This window comes from Aedes albopictus, chromosome 1 (assembly GCF_035046485.1).
Source record: "Aedes albopictus strain Foshan chromosome 1, AalbF5, whole genome shotgun sequence".
Taxonomy (NCBI): Eukaryota; Metazoa; Arthropoda; class Insecta; order Diptera; family Culicidae; genus Aedes; species Aedes albopictus.
Window position 1 is genome coordinate 2,745,871 of NC_085136.1, and position 18,131 is coordinate 2,764,001.

General features: G+C 36.9%; 1 protein-coding gene across 1 annotated transcript in view; it reads left to right on the top strand.

The window, feature by feature from the left end:
• LOC109405232 (homeotic protein deformed) overlaps positions 1 to 16,799 on the top strand; it is a 45,328-nt gene extending 28,529 nt beyond the window's left edge. Inside the window, exons 2-5 of the mRNA XM_019678266.3 lie at positions 562 to 662; positions 2,984 to 3,167; positions 16,070 to 16,434; positions 16,506 to 16,799. Coding sequence (XP_019533811.2) covers positions 562 to 662; positions 2,984 to 3,167; positions 16,070 to 16,434; positions 16,506 to 16,790 — 935 coding nt within the window. The 3' untranslated portion in view covers positions 16,791 to 16,799. The remainder of the gene's footprint in view (positions 1 to 561; positions 663 to 2,983; positions 3,168 to 16,069; positions 16,435 to 16,505) is intronic.
• The last annotated feature ends 1,332 nt before the right edge of the window (positions 16,800 to 18,131 follow it).

Sequence of the window (18,131 nt, forward strand, 5' to 3'; positions counted from 1 at the left end):
CTTCCATTGAAACAGAATTGTAGCGTCCTCAGCGGTTGAAGGACGTGATTTCCATAGTGATCAACTTCATCCCGCTGGTCAACTACCCCGCAGATAAGGCACCCTTTACACTACTCAAACCGTTTGACCAACATTGCCACCGCTCCCAGGTTGGTCGAACCAGTTTAAGTTTCTGCAACCGTATGACGAACTGCCAAAACGTGTTGCACCAACATGACACTGAGGTTACACAAACATACTTCTCCCATTTGAAATCACTGTTTGTGTAACAACACTACACACGGTACGATCGGTTCGGCAAACATTGGCTCCGCCCAAACAAATAGTTGAAATCCAAAAAAACAATATCTAACACGATTTTCTTTCACTCACAAAAATCAGTTGAACTCGTAAACAAAAACAGCTCTCTCATAGTGTGACCGAATTACAAATCATGTCAATTGACTTTTAAAATGTGCATACTCGTTGTACTCGACTATTCTATAGCACATTTATCAGCCTCCTAAAATGACCTAAAAATAATGTTTTTTCCTTATATTTCGTATTATATCCACATTTCAGGTTTAAAATTAGATAGGCGAATAGAGGAAGCAGTACCTGCTGGGCAACAACTTCAAGAACTTGGAATGAGACTGAGATGTGATGATTTAGGATCCGATCAGGTAAATAGAAAAATATCATAACTTGTAACTCTACAATAATTTCACAGCGTAAAAAAAATTAATTTTTGGTCTGTCTCAAGAGCGAATTTATGTGTCTCTGACAGATTTTGGGCCGCTGAAACCGAATCCGGCCTCAGATTTACTCTAGCACGTCACACTTTTGTGCTGTATCTCAATTTATAGGGTAAAATATGCGATTTTGAGCTTTTTTTACTGGATAAATTGGTCAATTAACATCTAAATTAACGGCTCATGCAAAATATTGCGTTTTACCAAATCGAATTTGATAGTTTTAAACGATTTATGTTAGGTACGATATTTCTCATACAAGTCACATTCCAAAAGTTGCATGCAAGTTTACATACTGACATAAAATGCTTAAATCTATCAAATTTGATTTGGTAAAACGAAATATTTTGCATGAGTCAATAGTTTAGATGTTAATTGACCAATTTATCCTTTGATTGCTTAAAAAAATATGTCCATGCTTAATAGCTTGTAATCAAAAAAGCCCAAAATCGCATATTTGGCCCAATAAATTGAGATAAAGCACAAAATTGTGACGTGCTAGAGCAAATCTGAGTCCGGATTGGGATTCAGTGGCCTAAAATCTGTCAGAGACACATAAGTTTGCTCTTGAGACAAAAAATGATGCGCTGTGTTTTTAGTTTTTATTTATAAAAATGTTGGTTTAGATCGCCAAGATCTCTCCTGCTTTTCAATCCAAATCTTCTGTATTCATTTCACACAAAGCATTGACAGACTGTGCAATACCAAAAAGAACATTTACACAAAATTTCAAGCGGTTCATCGCTTCTGAAAGGAGCAACTGCACCAAGGAATTGCGACAGTGTTGCTTTTCCCAGAGTTAAAGTAAAGGGAAGAAAACCAATGGCTTATAAAGACTATTTCAGAAATTATAAAAACACGTTAACGAATGACTTGTGCACTGTATTGCCTTCCATATTATTATATTTCATATCAAAAGTAACGATATGATAAAGAACTTTAGGGTTCTATAATAATTTTCCCGTGCTTTTTGTATTATTTATCATTCCTGTACTTACTGTCCCAGCAAACATCGTACTACTACGTATGTAACTGTGAAATAGTTATCTGAATAATTATAGATCAGTTAGATAAAAACATAACCATGAATCCTTCCCTTTTATCGGACAAAATTTCATATTATTTTCTTTCACCTTTAAATAATCTTCTAAACGCTAGTATTATCTAATATACACTTAGCAACTTGATCATATTAATCATTAGTTAAAATAAAAAAAAAACACTTTACTATTACTTCACTTCTTCAAAAGAAAAACTAAAAAATAAAACTTTTTAAGGAAAACTAGAAAAGGACGAGCAAATTCCCTTTTCCTTAGTAAAGTGAACTTAATCATAATTCCTACATGCTAGTAATATTTTAAAAAACAGACAAAACATTCATTCCAATATTTCAAATTTATTCCGTTTCTTTCACAAATTATCAAACTTCTTACAAAAGAACTAATTACACAAGTTTACAAAATAAAACGAAAGTCGTGAACTTCTGTCAACGACCAAAATTTTTGGAGCACAATTTAGTGCTGATTTCGAAACCGACCTTCGAAAAATTTTAAGTAGGACAGTTTTTGAGTTTTAGCTCAATATCGAGTTTTACAAGTTTTCAAAATATGTAATTTACTAAAATTCAAATATATTGCGTTTTGTTCAACCAATTTTAAATCTTTTTTCATTAATTGAAAGCTGAATACAATACCATTCGATCATCTGAATACAGGTTTTGCGTCAGATTGATGAAATTCAAGATATTGGCGAGTTTAAGGGACGATCTTCTTAAATTTTAGCAAAATTTCCAAAAATTTTTGAAGAAATGTATTTTTTTCAATAAGAAAAAAACAACTAAAAAATTCTTTCTCCACGTTTAGTTGACATATCATATGTAGGCGAGTTACAGTAAAAAATTCAGCTCAATCGAAGCATTGATTACGGAGAATGAGATGTTTGAAGTGAGCGACTTTGCTTAAAAATAGAACAAAAATCGATTTCAAATCATCAACCTTGTATGGAAAGTCGAAAAAATTTCCGCTCTACTGTAATTTTTTTCTTTCGCGTTTTCGAACTCAGGGCATGATTCTACACCAAAAATGATCATCAGCTTACCGAGTTCAAAAATGCTGTAAACTAGTGTTATTCAAGTTGAAATTATGTTTAAGTTGTGAATGCATACAAACTCCAAGAGAATAAAGATCGCTCAAACATTTGCCAGACTATACGGTAGTAAATTTTCGTTCCATTTGTACTTTAATCTCCTTCAGGATGAATATCTAGATGAAGAACAAATGATGATGGATAGATCACCTGACGAAACGGAATCAAACGATGGAGAACTGGACGAACTGGATTCTGATAATGATCTCGGCGACGATATGATGAACACCACTAGTGACGGGGAACGAATTATTTATCCATGGATGAAAAAAATTCACGTTGCTGGTGTTGGTGAGTACTATTTATGAAATTACCAAATAGTCATGCTGTAGCACTGGTAGTCTTTTGACTGCCACAAAACTCGCTTATCATGATTTCGGATCAATACACCACTGTCTAAATGTGACATCAATTGCCTAACCGTAGAATAACAAATGATCAACCACCATGAAAGTTTTAAAAGAAACCTGTCGTTAAGGAGGGAAGCGTAAATAAAACATAAAATAAATTACCTCTAATTTATCACTCCCAGCAAGCAACGGAGAGTAGCATCGCGGCACAGACTGTAAAATCAAACGACTGAGGATATGCTTTGATGTTTTTCTGACAGTGAAAACCTGGGAAACGAATGAGAAGTTCCATAAACACCTATTGTTAAACCTTCTTTGTATCGACACATGTTTAACCTTGGAAATAGAAACAAATAATCATCGAGGACATAACACATAAAAGTAGAGTAGTGATGTATTTCTTCTTTCAGGCAAAGTACTTGAATTCAACATACAGCTTGACAGTATTTTCAAGTATCTTGTCATCCAAACCCAACAAAGAAAAGAATGAAATAAACGATTTTACCGGCGGAACAAACTTGGCAAAGTTATGAACTGCCGGGAAACTTTTAAGCATCTACACTCGGAGTTGAGTCTGTCCACCCTTCCATAGCAACGAAAGATATCAATTCATTCCATAGGACGTTATCAAAATCATCTCTACTACGAAGAGAGCTGTCAGAAGTTTTCTGCAGTGAACTTCTCTTGAAGAATATAAATTGATGGCTTCATGTCATTTTTTCATTTCCATCATTTTTAAAAGTTTCTGTTCATCGTAATCACAGCTGGTTGTAACAGTCGTGAATTGTATAAGGGTTAGCACTGGCTAGTGCCATTCGCCCACCACCACGTAAAGTTGTATTTAACTTGCTTTTCTGGTTGAGGAATGAAATCTTAAAAGTAAAATGCAGACAGAACATCAAATGAGAGGACTACTTTTTTATAATTAAACCAATACACAAAACCAGAAGCGACTCCATCTCTAACAGAGCTACAAGCGAATATGGCCAGTACATTTTCACTGAGTCATCGGTGATAATAACGAAACATATATTAACATGGCAGTCCACAAAATATGGAGGCACGAAGGCAGTGCTTGTGCGAGAGGCAAAACAAGAGATATGTTGATTGAAGCGATGATAATGCGATGATTATATCTCCAACGAGCTGTTGCTGCTGCTGTAGGAATTTATTAAACCAAATACTATTGAGAGGGAAGCAAAGCATGGTATTTCTCGCAGGAAAATCACCAGTTTATTTTGGAGTTGTATACAAAGTAGCAGAACAGTTTTCTATACAACTAGTTATACTTTTTAAGGTTGAACCTTTTTGTGGACAAACTTTAACTTTACTTGAATAGCATTTTTTTTTTAATTTAATTCTTTTACATATTTTCTTTGAGAAAATCCTGTATTGGCGCCAACATATCGCAAGGGCGTAACTTTGACAGCAAATAGGGTAACCAATATAATTTGGACCCCCATATATTTTGGACCCCCTGGGTCGTATTATCACAACTTACACAGATTTAATAAAGAGATGACGCAAAATTTCCGCATCATTCGCTATATTAAATTGCTCTACACGGGTAGTAATCATTTCCTCACTAGAAATATCATTATTTGCCTTGAAATTAAATTTTATCAATCTGGTCATCCATGCGAGTGTCGCAACATGTTTACAAAAACAGATTGCGGTGCTAAGGAAACTTGCAGATGTAAACAAAAACGTGTATCATTCTAGTGCATTAAATTCGCAAAGTTCGTCTAATAAGTCTTTGTCAATCAAGTAATTAGGATGTGATCCAACTTGTTCAAGTGGCAGATTCTTCGAAAATAGTTTCAAACGAGTTTAAACACCGGGTGTCCAGAATATATATTTAAGAGGGTCCAAAATGTATTGGGGTGTCCAAAACAGTGTAAACTGATGCTTTAAAAATCAGTCATCTTCATCAAATATTCAGCCAGAAATGACCTCGCGTATATTTTTGACGGACAGCGGAGGTTTTTACGATCATACAATAGAAATACTCTAGAACTCCAATGGCGGTGTAATCACTTTTCCTATTCTATTATTTTATTAGCTTTAATTGTAATAATTTACTATTTTTAAGTGTCCATCTTGTAGAGGTTTTTTTTGTTTTGGTAAACAAAATTTATTTGACACTTCTAGTACCGCTAATGACGCTGTAAGGGCGTGGCAAACTAGATGTTAGTCACACGAACGGTCGCGACATTGGACTTCTGTGGCTAATTATTCTAATGATCATACTTACATCATCATTATGTGTAATATCATCTGAATCTGTTTGATTTTGACTTAAATTCAAGCTAATGTCCTCTAGGAATCCAAAATTCGACCGTTACCCTATCTTCTTGAAAATGTGTAGGCAATATTTAACCCCTCTCATGGATTGCGTCATGTCCACTTCCATAGTCGTAAAAGAAAAATGCTATTTTTCTATTAGTGCTGGATGGTTGCTTGGGATCTAATAAATACGGTCAACTGCACTGTAAATAACCTACGAAGATAGGACCTCTAAAGCAGATTTATACAAGTAATGGGTAACCATTTTTTCGATTTCACTTTGGCTAGCCAAGCCAAGTGCAAATTACAATGTTTGGAACGCTTTGACGTTTATTTACACTATAGATATACGTATTTGCTGAACAAATTGAGATTTAAATTGTAAAAAAAAACACGTTTTCCGATGGGAATCGAATTTACTACTCCTAATTCGCTACACGAGTGCTTTTATTTCTTCAAGATAGATAAAATAGTCAAATAACCAAACATATAAAAGTTTAGATCCCAGAGGCTCTGGACACGTATCTTCTGATTTATACCTACCAGTGCTAGCCACCCTTTTGTTGACGCCTGTTGAAATCATCGAGAGACAACCAGAACACTTTAACTCTATCTATTGACTTACAACTCTAATGTTATTGTTCAGAAAACTACTTTTCGGAACGAAACGGAGGCTAAAACACTAGGCAAGTTTCTTTTTCACTATGCTTTATTTCACTTCACTTTACACTTTACACTGTACGATTTTATACGCGCGACGGTTGAAAATAAACTGAAGTCGGAATGCGCACTCTGCGCATATTTATAATGCGCCGCACGTTCTAGAAAAGTCGCGCGCAGCGCTTTCTAGAATAGTCGCGAACTCGCAGTACCTTTCTGGAGTGATGATGATGATGACGACAATGATGATCGACCGAGCCACTCACTCCTTCGCGGTGCACTCACTGGAAGGCACTCACTGTCATGTTGTCACCCACTGTTGTCATCGTCGCTGCCGTGCGCTGAAGCTCCGCATGATAAGCCTGTGTTTGTTGTCGTCTGTCTGGAGACACTGCATTGCTCGTTTGTACTGCGTGATGCTGCGTGCATATAAAAATGTCGATTTCCTTCCCAACAGTTATCTTACTTCTTTTCACACACGCACCGTCTAAACTAGTATCCTAGACCGATTGCTTGTCGTATACGGTCGTATACTCCTACTTTTTGAACAAATTGGCAAAAAAACCGCTAAATTTGAGTCAATATTGTAAAATTTAGATTTTAACTAAAAATCGTCGCAATTTGTGCACCAAATATGCAAATTGTACTAAATTTACTTTTATAGGAAATATTATGTGTTATACTTGATGGGCACATTTTTTACCACAAATCACGTTTATCTTAATATTGGTTGAAATCCAGAATTTTCGCCTTTAAGAAGTTTGTCCATACAAAAAACGATACAATTTTGTTACAAATCTAAAATATCAGTCGGTACACAATGAAACATAGCCCAAACAATCATTCATATAAATAAATCCTAGAAAAACATTTTTTTTTACTTTTACCGCGAAATTATGAATTCTGGCCCATAGTGCGAAGGCGTTTTCGGGGGTTTCAAGGGCCTCAGATACGTTACATGGGGTCCGAGGGGTTTTTAGGGGGATTTCGAAGACATTGCAGAAAGAATCGGAGGATTTTTGGCGGGTTTCGGAGGCATTACGCAAGCGTTTTCGGGGGTTTCGAAGAGTCTCATGGGCGTTACAGGGGTTTTTGAGGGGGTTAAGGGGCCTACAGCTTCTGAAAATGACACATTCTACCGTGAAGTTAAACGTTTTGGCGCCTTTTCAGTCAGATTCTCCACTATAACTCGTAAATTCGACCGTAAACCCTCGAATATTTTTACATATTTGGATTCCTTGATGAAGTATGATCAGTTGAACAGTTAGATTTCATTGGGAAAGTATGTTAAAAATGGAAGTCAGTAGCGTGACGTTTCAACGTCCAGAATTCGAATATGCAAAAATATGTGAAAGTTTACGGTCGAACTTACGAGTTGTAGTGAAAAATCTGACAGAAAAGGCGTCAAAACGTTGTAACGTCACGGTAGAATGTGTCAAAAAATTAAGTCAGCTTCAGGGAGATTTCAGTGGCGCTTTAAAGCCTTTCATAAACGTTTCAGTCAGTTTCAGAAGAGATTCAAGACATTCAAGACTGTTTACGGTTGTAGATTCGATGACCTATACTCAAGGGAGCTCCAAGAGATTCTTAAAAAAAACATTGAGTCGTTAATTATTGTTCCACCCTTCAACTGATTCGCAAATTGTCTATAGTTAACGAAATGAAAATGGTATCGGTTCAAATTTAGGATGCGTTTTAGTAAAATTCACGACATTTATATTGACGCCCTCCATGTTCAGGTTCGATCAAAAAACGATCAAATCTGACTATACATATCAATGGTTGCTCCTCCGTGATTAATCTAAGCTGGTACACGCAAAAACGGCTATGCTCAAAAATGTGTTCGGCCTGCACATTTTTAGTAAACATCCATGGCGCACATGACTGTGTTGGAAACACACATTTTTTTAAAATTGCTCGTACGCTCACATGAGGATGTATTTTGCAATAATTTCGACATGGCAGCCTCACTGGGTTTATAAACCACCTTCAAATACCGAAAAATATTGATATTTTGAAAAAATGTGAGCGTACGAGCAATTTAAAAAAATGTGTGTTTCCAACACAGTCCTTGTGCGGCATGGGCGTTACTAAAAAATGAGAGCTTTTATTTTAGAGAGTACCAATTGCACTGAGATCCAAATGAATAAGGGCTGGGACACTCCACTTATTCTCAAAGTGCAATTTAAGCAGCTCATACATTTTGGATCAATAACGGCGCCGGTCAGTTGGGAAGGGAAAGGAATGTTAGAGTGTACTGGTTGTTGTTACTAGAGACCGAGAGCACTCTGCGTCCCCACAACCAGCACGGACTGGGGTATTTGTTAGACGGAAAGGATGGGAGATCTGGGAGTCACCGTTGGGTCGGTGATGCGATCCATGGAAAGGGGTTATTTTATAGTGTTCGTAAGGTGATAGATTGTGTGGTGAATAAGGTGAATAAGGTCAAGCGGCACAGCACGCTTCGGTTGCATAACTTGTAGGCGTTATATGCTGTGAGTGGAAATTGGAAGGGAGGGAAACGACTTTGTTTTCCAATTCGTTTCTGGTTCTAGTGATGGCTATGAATATATGAATATACATGAGTTGTATATGTAGAGAAGAGAGAAAGAGAGAGAAAGTCAAAGTGGATAGAAAGATACAAAGTAGGATGAAAGGGACGGGCCAGGGATTGAACCCATGACCTTCTGCATACGAATCAGAAGTGGTAGCCACTAGACCACCAAGCCCGTCGCATTGACGCCCTCCATGTTCAGGTTCCACTTCAAACAAATAATTAAAGCTCTCTGGTTTGTTCATGCGCATCGTGTTTGGTTTCCACCCAGCTCCAAGCTTATGTTTCACTGACAACCGTTCCTGAAACCTTTTGACAAACATTAAGATGATACGATAATGTATAATCATTAATTGTTCCAAGGAGCGATTCCAATACTTTTTAGATTGTAGCATGTGATTGTACAATATTTTTTGCAAACTATATCGACCGGAATCTCACTGATAACTGCTTAATTAAACATTTGTAAACAATGAACTTTAAGGAGAAAATGTGCAAAATTCGGTTGATTTCGGTGAAGTAGGACTAAGGTTACGTTAGCTTGAAAATGGAACAATAATTATCGATTCACCCTTTAGCACTCAGCACAAAAAAGCTCTCCCTCCATCTTGAACTTTGGTGAAGCATATTGAATGTTCACCTTTCCGGTGTTGATCGAATTCACAAAAAAGATTGTAGCTCAGGTTGAAGCATACTACGGGCCAAATCCAGATTATTCACCATGGCCGCAGGGCCACAGGATAAAAATCATTATTCAAATGAAAGAAATCATAAATTAACTTTAAAAATTAAAAATTTTCTAATCTTCTTACCTGCTTTTTAGAATAGTCAAGTAACGGATTTTTTTATGTTTTTGACAAGCATTTCTTTCAGGTTTTAGTATTAAATTAAACCTTAAAGATCTCAGTTTGACCAAAAAACGTGTTGAACATCGAGAATTCAATTTGATTCATATGAATTAGCAACTCATACGCTACTTGGCTGTAATCTACAAAACATTTTCTAAATTCAGCATCAACTACAGAAGAAACTGAAATTTCAAACTTATCAGTACTAATTTAGAATTACCATTAAAATTTATCAAAATATTTTTAACTTGTAACTCTCCACTAATCGTAAAAATATTTTATTTGGACGTCATTCATAATAATGTTCTCAATGTAATTTCGATTAGGCCAAATGTTAAACAATAATGATATAAATAAACGTAACGATATCTACAGTAGATATTTATAGGAGCCTGGCAGATTATTATTTTTCAAATCATGATCATGATTACGAGTATTAATATTGCAATAAAAAAAAAATTATAACAATATAGGTAAATATTTTTATAAGACTTATAAGTCTTAAGTCATAAGTTATAAGTAATTAAAATAATATTTTATCATCAACTTTTTTTTCCAAAATATTGTGCGCGGGCCGCAGTTTGAGCTCCACTGCTCTAGAATGTCTGTACCGATCTGAATTCAAAAGAAAACAGTCAGTGAGGGACATCATTCCCCGTTCAGCGAGCAAATCGGCCAACGGGAAGTGTCTGAAAGTGAAGTGTTTTTTTTTTTTTTTTTTGAAAACGTACACATACAAACATAAACAGCCCCTAAAATCATCGCACTGACTGAGTTCAGTGGGAATATAAAACTCTGGGAAATCTCGAAATTTCGTATTCAATTAATAATCATATTTTGGTGTACAAGAAAGGCAAAAGCACTCGTTAGCTAGCGTTAGCGTTAGCGTTAGCGTAGTTACGGTATACTTCGTAGATTGGATACTAACAACATTCATGTACCTTTTGCTAATCTTGCTCGGATTGCTTTTCGGAACAAAGCTGGGGAGTTAACTTCGCTCCAATCTTATGCAAGAATACCAAAAGCACAAATGTCATTATTCCCGGCCACGCCCATCTTTACCGTCACTTGGGATAGGGGAAGGAAATGTTGATGTAGCACTTATATAAGAGGCCTCCGACTCAGTGACACTCCCATAAGTACTACGGAGTGGGTGGTTGGGAGATGTATTATGTAGGTCAAGGATTCGCCTGAAAAGCTGACGATGGACCCACGGCATTGGTTGTTTAGTTGGTTAAAATTTAATCTTTTGAAAGCCGGCAATCAAAAGAGATTTTTTTTCTATTTATTGTTTAAATAATTATGTTTCTGCTCAGTAAGAGGCCCAAGCAGAACCGATCCCTCCAGGGTCATCGGAACATTACAATAAATGTTTGAAACGCGTGAAAAAAAAAATGGCGATCCGAGAAAAAAAACTCAATTTAAATAAAAAAACGCGAAAACAACGAAAAAAAACATCTCAATTTATTAAAAAAAAATACGTAAAACGAGTTGAAAAAAATAAAATGTAAAGATATTTTTTCTATTTATTGTATAAATAAGTATGTTTCGGCTAATTGTGAGGCACAAGCAGAACCGATTAAAACGCAAGGGAAAAAAAATTGGTGACTCGAAAAAAAAATAACAAAATAAAAAAAATAAACAAAAAATCGCGTTACACAACAACAAAGAACATCTCAATTTATCTAAAAAAAAAAAAATAAAATAAAACAAGATCGCGTAAAACGAGTAAAAAACCATGATTGGCAATTTAAACAAAAAACCATTTTTCTAAAAAAAAAACGCATCCACACCCGCGACACAAGGCTCAAAGATAAACGACGCGGACAACGTGGTCTACCCGCCACCGAATGATATGGCGATCTTGACCCTTCAAAAAAATAAGAAGGATGTTTCGCGTCCCGACTGCAGGGTTGCCCGCTTGTACATCTGAAATAGAAAATAGTATTAAATGGTGATAGTCTCACAACAGTTACATAATTTTCGGAAATAAATCTCTCTATACATAGACAAAAATTACCTGAATCCTCCTGAAACAAATGGTTTATTAACAATGAAAAACATAATACAAAAAAAAGTAGAACAAATTATGATCTTGGAATTTTCCTGCATTTAAATTAACAAAGTTAAAAATTACAAGATCAGAATTTGGTATGGTAGATCTTACACCGTAACGCACCATTATAAGGTGATCTACCCACGTTACGGGGCACAAGAAAGGCAAAAGCACTCGTTACACACAAAGTAAAAAAAAAATACTTGAATAAGAGACTCGCACTGAAGAGTTCATACATGAGTTCAGGAGGCTTATTTTTGCAATTGAACCAGTTAAAAAGACAAACGAGCTTTTGTAAACGAGCGATCTAATTTTGATTCAATTCACACGGACATTAAGAGATTTGAACCAAGCAGATAGAGCAATGTTTTGTGTTACTACACAGTGTAGTTGTCATCACTATAAAATTTATCGGGGATGTATGTCAAACAAATTGAAGTACTCGAGAAAAGGGTTTGATCACATCTTTATTTTTTTAGAACGGATTGGTCGTTTGCACCTCCCTTAAGTGCTCAAGAGTAGAAAAAATTGGTAAATTTGCTTTCTACTTCTAGGCAATTAAATGAAAGAGAGCAATAATATTACGGATATGCGTCGATTCGATAAGATGTCTTCATCGCACATATGTTTCAAGTCATGATCTATAAAAGCAATACTCGATCTGACGTCATCGGACACTTTTTTCGCGACATCGCACTTTTGAAGGTGTTCAGTTAGCTATGCAATAGGGCACCGCACTGTTTTGATTTTGTATGGGATTTTGACGTTTCTTGGCCTTGTTGTTTACAAAATTTCTGTGAGAGTGAAAGAGAAGGAGATAATTTCATGCAGTGCCCTATTAATAATTATGGACAAAGCGTTCTTAAAAGTGGGAGTTGGCCATGACTACCTGAGCATTGAAAACAATTTGAGTTTTGCATTTAGGCTTCATATTTAAGATAATCGAATAAATGCATGGGGCTAGAAGATGTTCATTCACTCCCGGTTAATAGGGATCAATTTTAAGAAGCAAGTGATGAAAATGTAAAACAACCAACACCCAGCCAAGCACACGCGCAGCTGTAGGTACCAAGGTACAGAAAGCGAACTGAGCAAAACAGCACGGTCATCGCGAATGCACTGTAAGCATTCACAGACAAAAATGCAAGTCATATTCATCAATATCGGTTGACTAGTAGCAGTTTGCACGTTGTAATGGAAATAGCATTGCCGTACAGATGTAGAGGGCAATATAAATAGAAAAGTATGCCAAGGTGACCGATTCATATTTATGAAAAGAGCCCCAACACGTTCAGTGGTGCATCACGGATAACAAATAAATGAAATTGAAAGCATCATTATATTCATGAATTTTATTTAGAAGACAGCAAATAGTGTGGATGGAAACAAAAATATTTACATTTGAAAAACTTTTCATTTAACAATCTTTACAACTAACAACAAAAATAAATTACGGTGCCTAATGAAGCTTCTAGTTATAGTTAGCGAACATCAACATTACAGGATTTTTGTCCGGCATTCTTGCAACGTGCCCGTACGGCTTTAGCCACCTTCTGAATGCTGGATTCGCCGTAGAGTGCAGCAAGCTCGGGGATCGTCCTTCTCCGCCACACAGCGTTCCACTGCAAATCGCCGAGAATAGAGCATGCGTAGCTCGAAAACTCCGAGTACTTGCAGCTGCAGGTCCACCTCGAACATGGTCCATGTCTCGTGACAACAAAGAGCTACCGGTCTTCTTCTTCTTCTTCTTCTTTATGGCTCGACGTCCTCACTGGGACTTGGCCTCCTCGCTTCAACTTAGTGTTCTTTGAGCACTTCCACAGTTATTAATTGAAGGGCTTCCTTTGCCTGCCATTGCATGAATTTGTATATTGTGAGGCAAGTACAATGATACACTATGCCCAGGGAGTCGAGAAAATTTTCCCGACCGGAACGGGAATCGAACCCGCCGTCTCCGGATTGGCGATCCATAGCCTTAACCACTAGACTAACTGGAGACCCCAGCTACCGGTCTTATAAGCGTTTTATACATGAGAGTCCGTCACCATTTCGCAGTCCCCGGTGAAATCCAAATAAACTGGATAGTTCACCCGAAACCCGCAAGCAGTTATGCATACCGTCCATCGTTGCTTTTATGAACCTGGTCAGCGTCCCAGGAAAGCCATATTCGTCCATGGTTTTTCATAGCTCTGTGTGGTTCATGCTGTTGTATATCGCCTTGACGTCGAGAAATAGGTGATGCGTTGGGATCTAGTACATATCCATGGAATTTCTAGAGGATTCCCGTACGGCGCAGATCTGGTTCGTTGTCGATCGGCCGTCAATGAAGTCGGCTTGATAACTTCCCACAAACTAATTTATTTTAGGTGACAAATGATGCGAGATGATGTTTGATGGGACTTTGTAGGTGACAACTTTTCTTAACTCATCTTGATGATTTCAGCAGCGTTACCATTCTTTGTTGATTTTGGGCTGATGAAATTCAAAAAAATAAATTGAAACATCCTTCCCTCAGCGTGAGAGTTGGAGCATTTCCATGATTTGCTGCACAGACGGGGTTGTACCTATATTCTCCACGTTATTCAGGTGCTCATCGAAGTGCAGCTTCCACCTTTCAATCACCTCTACATACTCAGATCATTTATATATAGGGTATTTGTCCCCTTTTAAGCATGTGGCTCCTATTTTCATCCTATGAAAAACTAAGGAAGCGCTGTTTGTTTTGTTTCTTATTTTTGTATTTTTTGTTAAAAGTGAGCACCCATAAAAACAAAAAAAAAACGAATCAATTGGTGCCGTAATCGCTCGTTTTCGAATAGGATCAATATGGGAGCGTAAGATTACTGATGGCACACATACCCTACTCAGATTTTCTAAAATTCCAAACAGATTGAGCGGTCATAATTTTTTCACCGTGCGTGCGACTCTCCCAACAAATCACCGCCACCTCAAATTAAGGTACACCGGGGCAAGTTGAAACGGGTGGGGCAAGATGAAACAGCGGGTTAACATGATGTTTTCTAATGATGATAAATAGTTTGATCGCCATAACACATAGTTTTTGATTCAAACAATCTTTTAGCGATGGTTAAATTTCAAAATTGTATTGAAATCTATTTCAAAACTTCGTGTTTCATCTTGCCCCACCCGTTTCAACTTGCCCCGGTGTACCTTACTTTCAAATTTCGCTTCCTCTTCCAAACGCTACATTTCTCCACAAACTAAACGTCATAGAGAACTTGAGTATATAGAAAACATGAGTAGGTCGGTATTCGAGAGATTTGTGCCATAGATATAAACGAGTGGACTGTTGGCCAAATCCCGTATACTAAGACAGAGTAGTGAACTAGAGCACGCGGGAAATACTTCGAATGCAAAGAAACGAACCAGCACTGGGCTGAAAGTCTGGATAATAAAGACATATAATAAGGTATTGGTTCCCTTATTAAGCATTTAGCTCCCATTTTCATCCTACTAAAACAAAGGATTGAAGTGCTGTTTTTTGTATTTTTGTATTTTTTGCTAGAAATGAGCACGCATGAAACCAAAAATAACGGAATCGATCGATTCCGTAATCGCTTGTTTTCGAATATAATGAATTTGGGAGCGTAAGATTACTTATGGCACTCAGACCCTATGAAAATGGGTATGCAGTAGTGGGTCCGCTGTCCGTTGAACGTTAATGCACGTCTATGGCCAACACAGCTCTCATTGGGGAAGAAGACAGGAATAACAAAAGCCGAACCGTCTCCCGAAGGCGCAATCGTGGTCAAGTGCATTTGTTTGACATTTTTGTTTCGCACGGTAGTTTGGTTGCGTGTGTTGCGAATGTCGGAGACAAAGGCAGCCGAATATCGACGAAAAGGTGTCAATGACTGTGATCTCTAACAAGACTGGTCTCGTAAACTAACCTTCCACATATTAAATGTCTTCCTTCCATTGTACATCACTTGAATATCAAAAAAAAAAACATTAAAATATTATTAAAAGGTGAAAAACAAGCAAATGTTCGATAGACATGTACATTTATTGGCAAGCATTCTCACCTGTGTTGGAATGATGCGTCTGCTTGTCTGTGATTACAAAAATATATTGAAAATACCCATAAAAACTTGATTGTTGCTACGTTTCCATTATCCAGAGTAAGAGTATTTCCCATTTAAATGCTCCTTCTAAGAAAGATTGTATATACGAAACGAGATAAGGCAGTTGTGTCAGATGCTTTCTATGTCAATCATGCAGAGCTTTATTTGTCACTCAAATGGAGAAAGAACATTGCATTCAGCGTTAAGTTTTTGGCTGGCCATACAGCTTTCCATTTTGTTTGAGAAACCTTATACCACCACGTCAAGTAGATTGCACAAAAAGTGCTAATATCAATTCTCTTGTGTTTGCAGACAGCGACATCATTTATATTCATCTTCTTTTCTTTCTTTCAGCGAACGGCTCATACCAACCGGGAATGGAACCGAAACGCCAACGTACAGCCTACACGAGACATCAAATTTTAGAATTGGAGAAAGAGTTCCATTACAACCGCTATCTCACCCGGCGACGGAGGATAGAAATAGCCCACACACTGGTACTGTCAGAGCGACAGATTAAAATATGGTTTCAAAATCGGCGGATGAAGTGGAAGAAAGATAACAAACTACCCAATACGAAAAATGTACGAAAGAAAAGCGGTGATCAAGGTAAGAACAACGCCGCGTCCAACCCAACAGGCGGTACAGGAAAAAAGGGTCGCAAAACGAACTCGTCAAGCTTATCAAACGCGAAGAAGCAAATGAGTCTTCAAAGTGAAGTAAGTATATCTGTATGCAGGTATGAACCGATGGAAAATAAAATACCCCATAATGATTTTCAATCAAACAGTGCCTTCGTACTGAGAGCCTTGAAAGCATGACGGACATTCATAATTCATTGAATGGAAGTAATCTTGGTTCAGTTCCTTACATTTCTGCGTCCGACGTAACCGGAGTGTTGCCCACAAATTCCAGCAATAATAATAACAACCAAGAGTCGTCGTCTCACGGTCAACAACATCAACAGCCTGCAGCACCACCACTATTGAATAGCTCCGCGACCACCAATAATGTGAATAGCACCGGTGTCCATTCCATTAGTATTAAGCACGACTATGATCTCACTGCTCTATAGGAAAATATTGCACACTAAATCTGTTCACTTCTAATTTATGACTTTCATCCACCGAAACTAAGAAATAGGAAATCTGAACACTATGTAAGCAAATTAAATGAGTTCTTTTTGAGAATTTTACTCTCAATTATGTTTTAATACAATGCAATGGATTGTTACTTTATTTTTCTGAAAAATCCATATGCAACGACCCGATTGCACCAGGCGCTTAGGGATTCAGAAAAATGAAGATATTTGAGCGTAATAGTCATCGCATTGGAATAAAATCACAGTTGATTTTATACTACTCGTTTTAATTAGGTCCCAATCAATTCAATGGACAACAGCAAACAAAGGATAGGATCAAACTTTCCTCGTATGCTTCCATATTCATCCAATCGAGCAGTGTGAAATTGTTTTACGGAAAAATAAAATTAATTAAGGTTTGGTTTATAACATGTGTGCACACAATTGTAACAATATTCAGCAAATTTATAAGAAGATTTACTGAGAAGTTATATGGAAGCATAGGATGAATTAATTGAAACGCTGATCCCATATTTATTTTTTTATTCAATGTGTCATTAAAAGATCACAATGGAGCCATGTTTGTATAATACTAAGAAAAAAATACTTATGTTTTCTTGAAGTGATTATTCATTAGTCTTTGAGATGCCATTTCAATGTAATTAAAAAACAAATCATAAATTCGGATGAAACAGTGATGTAGCTTTAAGACGCAAAAATGTAAACACCTGTACAAAACGTAGTCCATAATAATTTTACAATAAGCATTTTGTATCTTGTAATGCCACGCGCAATTGAGCCTTGTGCCATTGATTTTATTTTCTGTATTTTTATATAAACGATTTGATTTGCCATGTTAGTCACATTATGTGCTAGTAACGAAAATTATCTTGATTGTGTGTAGAATAAACCTGGTGTACATGTAAGTATGATGAATAAAAATACAAGATTTTATACAAAGCAAAGCGTTTGTTTTATTTTTCGTCTATCACAGTTCCGCACACGAAAGCAGCAAAGACAAATTCAAAGTTGCTTTCTCGGAAAAGGATTAGCTTCTGAATTTTACTAGCTCATAAACAAATAAAGGGTAATGCACAGCAGGAGCTGGTCATTTGGGCATACATATACATAAAATCGCACACTCCATAAAAGGATTGTCTCTGCTGCCATCCAAGCTTCTTCGGAAAACATCAAATGGAGGCGAGCGTCAACGGTCAGGTAAGGGATGCTAGTTATAGTTTCTTTAAAAGATAATCCTATCAATTGAACCGCCTATGCTTTTGGTAGAAGGGCAATGTAAGTTATCTTCTATGAACAGTAGGTATCGGCAACAAG